Source organism: Panthera onca, chromosome C2, assembly GCF_046562875.1.
Source record: "Panthera onca isolate mPanOnc1 chromosome C2, mPanOnc1 haplotype 2, whole genome shotgun sequence".
Classification (NCBI taxonomy): domain Eukaryota; kingdom Metazoa; phylum Chordata; class Mammalia; order Carnivora; family Felidae; genus Panthera; species Panthera onca.
This window is the reverse complement of record NC_138347.1, coordinates 70157868-70169317: the sequence shown is the minus strand read 5'-3', so window position 1 is coordinate 70169317 and position 11450 is coordinate 70157868. Positions and strand designations below refer to the sequence as shown.

Genomic DNA, 11450 nt, shown 5'->3' with positions numbered 1-11450 from the left:
GGATTGGATAGAAAGTACCAAACTAAAGTGGCGATTGTATTGTATCCTTTTGCAATTCTATTCTAATATCTAGATGTAGACACTGAGTCTGAGTCCTAAAGTACCCTGTGAACAGGAAGCCTAAGAAACACTTACAACTGGCTGCTACCACCTGACAGGGGATCATATGGCTGGGCTCAGATTATTGGTTATGGCCGTCTTCTCCTCTTGGGGCCCCCATGTGTCACTACCTGTCTCCAGGCTTCCAGTGTTAAAGGTAACAGTCTGCTACTGGTCTGATTTTTTTTTTTTTTTTTTTTTAGTAATCTTTATCCTAGAAATTCAATAATTTTCATAGGATATGCCTAAGTCTATGCCTTTGTCCATAACTCCTGCCTAGAACTTAGTGGGCTCTTTTAATCTGCAAACTCAAGTATTTTTTCAAACTAGAGAGGTCAGTTCTTTTTTTTTTTTTTTTAACGTTTATTTATTTTTGAGACAGCATGAACAGGGGAGGGGCAGAGAGAGAGGGAGACACAGAATCGGAAGCAGGCTCCAGGCTCCGAGCTGTCAGCCCAGAGCCCGATGCAGGGCTCGAACTCACGGACCACGAGATCGTGACCTGAGTCCACTTCGGACACTTAACCGACTGAGCCACCCAGGCGCCCCCAAGAGAGGTCAGTTATTTTAAAATGATTGCCTCTCCTCCCAGTTTTATTGCTGCATCTGTCTTCTAAGGCTGTCATCTACTCCCTTACTACTTCCATTTTTTTGTCTCCTTGTTCTGAATTTTAATGGTTTCTTCCACTTGCTCTTCCAGCCCATGAATGTAGTTCTCAATATTATCATACCATCTTTAAAATTTTCCATCCCACTTTCAAATTAAAAACTAAAATTATTTAAGTTCTCCCAAAACTCAGGTCTCGTTTTTGGTACTTTGGTCTCTGAAGTGTGGTGTTTCCTGGGGCAGCTCACTCTTACCAGAAGCCTTGTGTGAACATTCAGAAAGTTTGCTGGGCCCCATCCCAAGTACAGAGAGTATTGCAATGAATCCAAGATTGAATCCCTGCTCTCTTGGAGCTACTATGGGTGGTTTTTTTTGCTTTCCTCCCCAGGTTGCTGGATTTCCTCACTTTGTCTACCCTTGGCTCTGTACACCTTGAGAGGTGGGGCAGATGCTCCTAGAACAGCAAACTTGTGGCTGGTAGGAGGCCTACAGACTTCTAAGGGCCAGCATTACAGTAACTAGGATAATCTCTGTCAGAAACCTCAGTTCCTCCCTAGCCAAGGAAAATCCAGTTGACCCGCTGGGGTGTACACACACACACACACACACACACACACACACACACACTCCTCCACAAGTCCTGAGCCTCCTCACTATTGTTCCTTCTTCTACCTTAATGGAGACAATACCTGGCACCTGTTCTCTTCTTTGGAGATATTGGCAGAGCCTGTAATCATGCTTCTAGGCCTTACCTGAATGAACCCAGCAGCCATTTTCTTCAGAGAGATGGGTGAATGGGAGTTGAGAGGAAGTAACATTGAAGGTGCCTTCTGTCAGTCCCTAGGGGCTACGTTAGGGGACTTTTCCTAGAGGTAACTACAATCAATGATTAAGGTTGAGTTGGGACTGAGACTCCAGGACTGTGTTAGCCACAAGCTGCAGCGAGTGGATTTCGTTACCATCCTGGGTCTATACTCCTGTAGCTGAACAGTAAGGGAACCAGACCAGATTTCTTAGGTACTTCCAGCACTACAAAGCAATTGGCTTATGCATTACTAAATGCCTAGAATACTGGAAGAAGCCAGGGGATAGAATTCTCCACTCCATTAGTCTTACACGTGTTCTGTGAAGGCTGTTCCCTTTTGTTACTAGGACAGGTTATAATGCTCAGTACTTATGCTCCGTAAATATGCCTTGACTAAGAAAGGGCTACATGATCTAATGTCTCCAAAATACTTCCAAGCTGAAAAGTACTCTCATAGTTCCTGAGATAGCCAAGTTATTTATCTGAATCAGTTTGTGTTCCAAAGTTTTATGAGTCCGGGTGGGGTTTTTGCTTAGATAAAAGGCCTGCAAAACCGCTGGGCTTATTCTCAAACATCAGAATCACAGGAAGCACTTGTTAGAAATGCCTTACCCCAAATCTGAGGCAGCATCTCTGGTGGAGCCCAGAATTTGCATTTTAAATGCATGGTCAGGGCCTCTAATTTCATTACCTAGTGGGTCTTGGATGAGCTTCAGTAGAAGAGGCAGTGCTAGTATACTGATGTGGCCAGAGCTTATACCTGTGAAGGCCGGGTGTAGGTGACCCAGCGGGAATGGGACACCCCAAGATGTCTCATTGTATCTGAAAAACATATCTTACCAGTTCAATAGTTCTTAGCATGCTTCTCAACACGCTGATGGATTAAGGACGGAGAGCCTTCAGCTGCAATTGCCACACTGACCCTCCTAAACAAGACCTTGAACATACAGGGTGGGGCCACCTGTTTCAAAATGGGCATCTGAGCTCGTACCCTTTACTCCCAAGACTGTTCCTGAAAAGATGAAAAGAAATATATAGAAAGGGGGCAAATCTCTGTCACTACTGGAAAAGAGGGATCGTGCAGAAACTCAGAAGAACTGGTGGGAAAAATAGTGTATCTGGGACCAGAGAGGGGCTGCTCAACTGGTTATGGCACATGCGTGCAGGTGGGGCCTGTGAAGGTGCATGTCCCTGGCCCTACCTCAGTGGAAACCCAGAAATGTTGGTAACAGCGTCAGCTCTGTTGCTGGGCTCCTTTCTATTTCTGGTGAAGGCAGACTTTCTTGTCCAGGGTAGTTGGGATAATTGTGCAGGATCTAAGCAAACCTTCAAATGGAACCTTAGATGTCTTGACTATTGTCTTTAAACAAATGAAAGAGCAGCTCGTCCACTTGTAATCCAATAAGGCATGAGGAAGCTCTGCCTGCTTCAGCACAGGTCCATAACTGCTGCCTGTGATCGAAATGAAAGCCAGATATTGGCTTCAGGGCTGCAGTTACCATCACCTTCCCCACTTCCTATTTCCCTATGGATACCTCGACTATCACTTTTAAATAGAAAAGGAGAACAGCAAATATTTAAATATTATTTGGGCATCACATAAGGCACATGAAATACTACAACGGTTTGGGCCTTTTGATGTCTTAAAATTTTTGTGTCACAACAATTAAAAGAAAGTCTGATCTTTCAAATATGAAAGATCCCAACACAAGCAGGACTGTGACTGCCTAACCAACATCAATCTCAATAAAAAAAAGCTTGAAAATAAATTTATTATAGTAACAACGCAGTGATTACTCATCATTCAGTATTTCCTAAAGACTGTTAGAAATCCAGAAGTCACTCCAACACACAACCCATGAAAGAATCCAATCCATTAAATGCTGCTTATTATTTCACGCCACGCTTCTCAGGAGACCATGTATCTTCAAGGTCTTCACAAACATGTATCCAAGACACTCAAATTCCAAGTCTACTCAAATAAGCTTCCCAAGCAGCTTTTCGGTACAACTCAGCTGCTTCCAGACGATTTGATGACATTATTATGCCCCGGCCTACAATGATGATATCAGATCCTCGTTTGCCAATAACTTCTTGTGGGCTATTATACTGTTGGCCAAGATTATCCCCTGCAAAAACACCAAAGTCACTGTTCGTTAATAACACATTAAAAAAAAAAAAAAATCAAGAAACTGATCATGACTTTTCTGAAAAAGTACCTAACCAATTTTTTTTTTTTAATATGAAATTTGTCAAGTACCTAGTCAATTTTAAATCAGTATGTGCCATTCCTTTCCATGCCCCTGCTGGACAGCAAGTGAGTAAAAGCAGGTGAAGTGACTCTTTGGATAGGCCAGAGACCCCCAGGGCAGAGAATGATGCTAGCCAACTCCTCTTCAATGTCTAATTTTAGAACATTTATAGGTTAACAGTATCAAAAAACCATAAATCTTCTATGTTGCCAAAAAAAGTTCGTTACCAAAATAGCAAACCCAATAAAAACTGACCTTGCAATCAGACATTTATACTATACGTCTTAGAATCACTGTTACACGGTTGAAAAATTCCTCACAAACCTCTAATCTGACCACAGCCAAAGTGAGCCTTTCTGCACCCATTAAGTACCAGATTATGTACAAATCCCAATTCTTAGTTTTGACTACTGCCTTTCTTACTCTATCACAATTTGTTTTAACTTGTTTTTTTTTCATGTTTGTTTATTTATTTTGAAAGAGAAAAAAGAATGAGTGGGGGAGGGGCATAGAGGGAAAGAGAGACTCTCAAGCAGGTTCCAGACTGTCAGCAGAACTTGATGTGGAGCTTGATCTCATGAATTATGAGATCATGACCTTAGCAGAAATCAGGAGTTGGAGGCTTAAGCAACTGGGCCACCCAGGCACCCCAATAATTTGTTTCTTAGTTAAGTATAATTATACAGAATATCCTAGTATTCAGGTGTACATCATAGTGATTCGATATTTTTATACATTAGGAAATGATCCCCAAAATAAGTCGTTACTATCAGTCACCATATAGTTATTACAATATTGACTATATCTATACATTACATCTCCGTGGTTTATTTTATATCTAGAAGTTTACCTCTTAATCCCCCCTTCACCTATTTCATCCATTCCCCAACTGCTCCCTCAACTAGTAACTAACACTTTGTTTCCTGTATCTATGAGTTTGTTTCTGCTTTGTTTGGTTTGATTTTTCAAGATTCTAATATAAGTGAAATCATCAGGTACTGGTCTTTGACCTATTTCACTTGGCATAATACCCTCAGTATGTCGCAAATAGCAAGACTTCACCTTTTTTTCCCATTATAGATATATATCACACCTTTCTCCATTCATCTATTGATGGATACTTAGGTTGCTTCCTTATCTTGGCTATTGTAAATAATGCAGCAATGAATATATGGGTGCATATATCTCTTCAAACTGGGATTTTTTTCCTTCTGATAAATACCCAGAACTAGAATTCCTGGATTGTATGACAGCTTTATTTTTAATTTTTTGAGAAACCAGTACTGTTTTCCACCATGGCTGTACCAATTTACATTCCTACTAACACTAGTGGACTAGGGTTCCCTTTTCTCCACAACCTGGTGAACACTTGTTATTTCTTGTCTTTCTGATATTAGCTACTCTGACTGGCATGAGGTATTATCTCATTATGGTTTTGATTTGTATTTTCCCTGATGATTAGTGATGCTGATATCTTTTCGTCTACCTGCTGACCACTATCTACCTGTCTCCTTTGGGAAAATGTCTATTCAAGTCGTTTGCCCATTTTTTAATACAATGTTTAAGTTCTTTATATATTTTGGATATTAACCTTTTATTCTTATCTGATATAGGACTACTTGTAAATTCCTTCTCCCATTCAATGGGTACCTTTTATTTGATGGTTTCCTTCACTGTCCAAAAACTTTTTAGTTGGATGCAATCCCATTTATTTTAGTTTTTGTTGCCCTTGCCTAAGGAGACCTGTCAAAAATATAGTGCTAAAAGAGCTTACTGCCTATGTTTTCTTCTAGTTTTATAACTTCAGGTCTCACATTCAAGTTTAATACGTTTTGAATTTATTTTTGTATGATTTAAGAAGTGGTCCAGTTTCATTCTTTTCCATGTAGCTGTACAGTTTTCTCAGCACCACTTATTAAAAAGACTATTGGGGCACCTGGGTGTCTCGGTCAGTTAAGCATCTGACTTTGGCTCAGGTCATGATCTCACAGTTCATGGGTTCGAGCCCCGCATTGGGCTCTGTGCTGACAGCTCAGAGCCTGGAGCCTGCTTCAGATTCTGTGTCTCCCTCTCTCTCTGCCCCCTCCCCTGCTCACACTCTGTCTCTCTCTAAAATAAACATTATGGGGCACCTGGGTGGCTCAGTTAATTAAGTGTCTGACTTGCGCTTAGGTCATGATCTCATGGCTTGTGAGTTCGAGCCCCGCGTCGGGCTCTCGGAGCCTGGAGCCTGCTTCAGATTCTGTGTCTCCCTCTCTCTTGGCCCATTCCCCAGCTCACACTCTGTCTCTCTCTCTCAAAAACAAACATTAAAAAATAAATAAACATTTAAAAAAATAATAAAAAGACTATCTTTTCCCCATTGTGAATTCTTGTCTCCTTTGTCATAGGTTGACGAGGTTAAGAGTGGCTTTATCTTTGGGCTCTCCCTTCTGTTCCATTCATCTATGTGTCTGTTTCTATGCCAATAACATACTACTTCAATTACTATAGCTTTGTAATCAGGAAGCATAAGACTTCCAGCTTTGTTCCTCTTCCTCAAGACTGCTTTGGCTATTCAAAGTCTTTTGTGGTTCTATACAAATTTTAGGATTCTTTGTTCTAGTTGTGTAAAAAATATCACTGGTATTGATGGAGATTGTACCGAATCTGTACATTGCTTTGGGTAGTATGGACATTTTATAATTCTTTAAATCCATGAGCACATAATACTTTACATTTGTATCATCTTCAAATCTTTCACCAATGTCTTAACAGTTTTCAGAGTACAGGTCTTTGACTTCCTTGGTTAAATTTATTCCTAGGTATTTTATTTCTTTGGATGCAATTGTAAATGGGTTTTCTTCTCTGATAGCTTATTATTAGTACATAGAAACACAACTCATTTCTGCATGTTAATTTTGTATCCTGCAACTCTACTGAATTCATTTATTCTAGTAATTTTTTTGGTGGACTCTCAGATTTTCTGTAGAGACATACCTTGTTTTACTGCATTTCACTTTACTGTGCTTTGCACATACTGTTTTGTGTTGTTTTTTTTTTACAAATTGAAGGTTTGAGGCAACCTTGTATTCAACAAGTCTATTGACCTGATTTTTCCAATAGCCTGTGCTTACTTTGTATCTCTATCACATGTTCGTACTTGTCACAATATTTCAAACTTTTTCATCATTATAGTAATCTGTGATCAGCGATCTTTGATGTTACTAACATAACTGTTGTGGGGCACAACAGACTGCCCATATATGATGGTGAAATTAGTAAATGTGTGTTCTGACTGCTCCACCAGCATCTCTCTCCCTCTTCTTGTGCCTCCCTATTCTCTGGGACACAGCAATATTGAAATCAGGCCAGTTAATAACCCTACATGGCCTCTTAAGTGTTCAAGTGAAAGGATGAGTTGCATGTCTCTCATTTTGAATCAAAAGCTAGAAATGACTAAGAACAGCAAGGAAGTCATGTCAGAAGTCAAGGCAGGCTGAAAACTAGTCCTCGTGCACCAAACAGCAAAGCTGTGAATGCAAAGGAAAAATTCTTGAAGTAATTTCTTGAAGTAAAAGTGCTACTCTACCGAACACATGAAAGATAAGCAACACCACCTTATTGCTGATATGGAGAAAGTTTTAGTGATTTGGATCAAAGACTGAACCAGCCCTTAAGCCAAAGCCTTATCCAGGGCAAGGCCCTAACTCTCTTAATTCTATGAAGGCTGAGAGAGGTGAGGAACCTTCAGAAGAAAAGCTGGAAGCTAGCAGAGGTTGGCCCATGAGGTTTTAAGGAAAGAAGCCGTCTCCATAGCATAAAGTACAAGGTGAAGAGGCAGGTGCTGATGTAGAAGCTGCAACAAGTTATCCAGAAGATCTAGCTCAGGTAATCAATAATTCATTAATTAGTGAAGGTGGCTACACTAAGCAACAGATTTTCCATGTAGATGAAACAGCTTTCTTTTGGAAGATGCCATTTTGGACTTTCATAGTTAGAAGTTAATACCTGGCTTCAAAGTTTCAAAGTTTGTTGGGTGCTGATGTAGTCTGTGACTTTAACCTGAAGACCATGCTTATTTACCATTCTGAAAAATCCTAGGGTCCTTAAGAATTATGCTAAATCTTCTCTGCCTATGCTCTATAATGGGACAAAGACTGGATGACTGCACATTTGTTTACAACATGGTTCACTGAGTATTTCAAGCCCACTGTTAAGACCTGCTCAGAAAAAAAGATTCCTTTCCAAAAATCACTGCTTACTGACAATGTACTTGATTTCCTAAGAGCTCTGTTGGAGAGGTACAATGACATCAATGTCGTCATGCCTGCTAATACAATATCCATTCTAAATCCATAGATCAAGTGGTAATTTCAAATTTCAAGTCTTATTAAGAAATAGGTCTTATAAAGCTATAGCTGCTACAGACAGTGATTCCTCTGATGGAAAGTACACTGAAAATCTTCTGGAAAGGATTCACCATTCTAGCTGCCATTAAGAACATTTGTGATTCATGGAAAGAGGTCAAAATACCAGCATTCACAGGCTCTAACCCTGATGGATGACCTTGTGGGCTCAAGACTCCAGTGGAGGAAGTAACTATAGATGTAGTAGAAACACCAAGAGATCTAGAATTAGAAGTGGAGCCTGAAGAGGCAACTGAATTGCTGCAGTTTCCGGATAAAACTATAACACATGACGCTTCTAAGAAAATTTTTTTAAATGTATGTTTATTTTTGAGAGAGAGAGGGAGGCGGGCAGAAAGAGAGGGAGACACAGAATCTGTAGCAGGCTCCAGGCTCTGAGCTGTCAGCACAGAGCCCGACATGGGGCTTGAACTCACAAACCAAGAGATCATGACTTGAGCTGAAGTCAGACGCTCAACCGACCGAGCCACCCAGGCGCCCCGTTACTTGCTTCTAATGGACGAGCAAAGACATGGTTTCTGGAAATGGAAACTACTCTTGGTGAAGATGCTGTGAAGACTGTTGTAAGGACAACAAAGGATTCAGAATATTACCTCAACTTAGTTGATCAAGCAATGGCAGGGTTTGAAAGGACTGACACCAATTTTTAGTGGTTAAAAATGCTATCAAACAGCACTGCATGCTCCAGAGAGCATGCAGAGAGCATTGTTCATGAAAGAGTCCATCAACTTACTTCACTGCTGTCTTATTTTTAAAAATTGCCACAGCTACCCTAATGCTCAACAACCACCACCATCACTCAGCAGCCATCAACATCATGGCAAGACTCTGCACCAGCAAAAAGATTGCAACTTGCTAAAAGCTCAGATAGCGGTTAGCTTTTCAGCAATAAAATATTTTTATTTAAAAAAATTTTTTTAATGTTTATGTATTTTTGAGAGAGAGACAGAGCATGAGCGGGGTAGGGGCAGAGAGAGAGACACAGAATCCGAAGCAGGCTCCAGGCTCTGAGCTGCCAGCACAGAGCCTGACACGGGGCTTGAACTCACAAACTGTGAAATCATGACCTGGAACGAAGTCGGAGGCTTAACTGACTGAGCCACCCAGGCGCTCCTGCAATAAAATATTTTTAGAGGCGCCCTGGTGGTTCAGTCAGTTAAGCATCTGACTTCGGCTCAGGTCATATCTCGTGGTCTGTGAGTTCGAGCCCCGCGTCAGGCTCTGTGCTGACAGCTCAGAGCCTGGAGCCTGTTTCGGATTCTCTCTCTCTGACCCTCCCCCGTTCATGCTCTGTCTCTCTCAAAAATAAACGTTAAAAAAATTAAAAGTATTGTTAAAGTATGTACTTTGTTGTTTTAGACATAAAGCTACTGCACACTTAATACTCTACAGTATAAACACAACTTTTATATGCACTGCGAAACCAAAAGCTTCACTTGGCTTGCTTTATTGGCAATATTACTTTATACTTTATTGGCACTATTTATTGCACTGGTTTGGAACTGAAGCCACACTATCTCTGAAGTATTCCTGTGTATAGTATCATGTCATCTGCAACTACTGAGTTTTACTTTCTTTCCTTTTCAATTTAGATGACTTTTATTTTTCTTGCCTAAATGCTGTCAGCAGGACTTCCAATGCTATGATGAATATTTTTTTATTGAGGTATAACTGACATATAACATTAGTTTCAGGTGTACAAAATTAATGATTTGGTATTTGTATACACTGCCAAATCATCACATTGACTACCTGACAATTATCACCTTAATTACAAAAAAAATTTTTTTCTGTGATAAGAATTAAGACTCTCTTAGCAACTTTCCAATATGAAATACAGTATTACTAATTATAGTCACCATGCTGTACATTACATCCCTGTGACTTATTTTATAACTGGAAGTATGCACCTTCGACACCCTTCACCCATTTCACCTACTTCCTACCCCAGCCTCTGGCAACCACTAGTCTATTCTTTTTATCTATGAAACTTGTTCTAGTATTATACGCCACATACAAGTGAGATCATATGGTATCTGTCATTCTCTGACTTATTTCATTTTGCATAATGCCCTCAAGGTCCATCCATGTTGTCACAAATGGCAAAATTTCATTATTTTTATGTCATAATATTTCATTGTGTGTATATATATTCCATGGTGTACACACACGCACACACACACACACACGTATACATCTCTATTCATCCATTGACACTTAGGTTATTTCCATATCTTGGCTATTATAAATACTGCTGCAATGAATATGGGGGTACACATATCACTTTGAGTTAGTGTTTTGTTTTCCTTGGATTAATAGCCAGAAGTGGAATTAATGGGTCAGATAGTTCTTTTTATAAATTTTTTTAAATTTTTATTTTTTTAATTTATATCCAAGTTTAGTTAGCATATAGTGCAACAATTTCAGGAGTAGATTCCTTAATGTCCCTTATCCTTTTAGCCCACCCCCCTTCCCACAACCCCTCCACTAACCTGTTTGTTTTCCATATTTAAGAGTCTTTTATGGTTTGTCCCCCTCCCTGTTTTTATATTGTTTTTGTTTCCCTTCCCTTATGTTCATCTGTTTTGTCTCTTAAAGTCCTCATATGAGTGAAGTCATATGATTTTTGTCTTTCTCTGACTAATTTCACTTAGCACAATACCCTCCAGTTCCATCCACGTCGTTGCAAATGGCAAGATTTCGTTCTTTTTCATTGCCGAGTAACACTCCGTATACACCACATCTTCTTTATCCATTCATCCATCAATGGACATTTGGGCTCTTTCCATACTTTGGCTATTGTTGATAGTGCTGCTATAAACACTGGGGTGCATGTACCCCTTCAAAACAGCACACCTGTATCCCTTGGATAAATACCTACTAGTGCAACTGCTGGGTCATAGGGTAGTTCTATTTTTAATTTTTTGAGGAACCTCCATACTGTTTTCCAGAGTGGCTGCACCAGTTTGTGTTCCTACGCAGTGCAAAAGAGATCCTCTTTCTCCGCATCCTCACCAATATCTGTTGTTGCCTGAGTTAATGTTAGCCATTCTGATTGGTGTAAGGTGGTATTTCCTTGTGGTTTTGATTTGTATTTCCGATGATGAGTGATGTTGAGCATTTTTTCATGTGTCGGTTGGCCATCTGGAGGTCTTCTTTGGAGAAGTGTCTATTCATGTCTTTTGCCCATTTCTTCACTGGCTTGTTTAGTTTTTGGGTGTTGAGTTTGAGAAGCCCTTTATAGACTTTGGATACTAACCCTTTATCTGATAGGTCAT

General features: G+C 40.0%; 1 protein-coding gene across 1 annotated transcript in view; it reads right to left on the bottom strand.

Annotated features, from left to right (window-relative positions):
* Positions 1–3258: 3258 nt before the first annotated feature.
* UMPS (uridine monophosphate synthetase) overlaps positions 3259–11450 on the bottom strand; it is a 32387-nt gene continuing 24195 nt past the window's right edge. Inside the window, exon 6 of the mRNA XM_060639735.3 lies at positions 3259–3640. Within this exon, the coding sequence (XP_060495718.3) occupies positions 3471–3640 (170 nt within the window). The 3' untranslated portion in view covers positions 3259–3470. The remainder of the gene's footprint in view (positions 3641–11450) is intronic.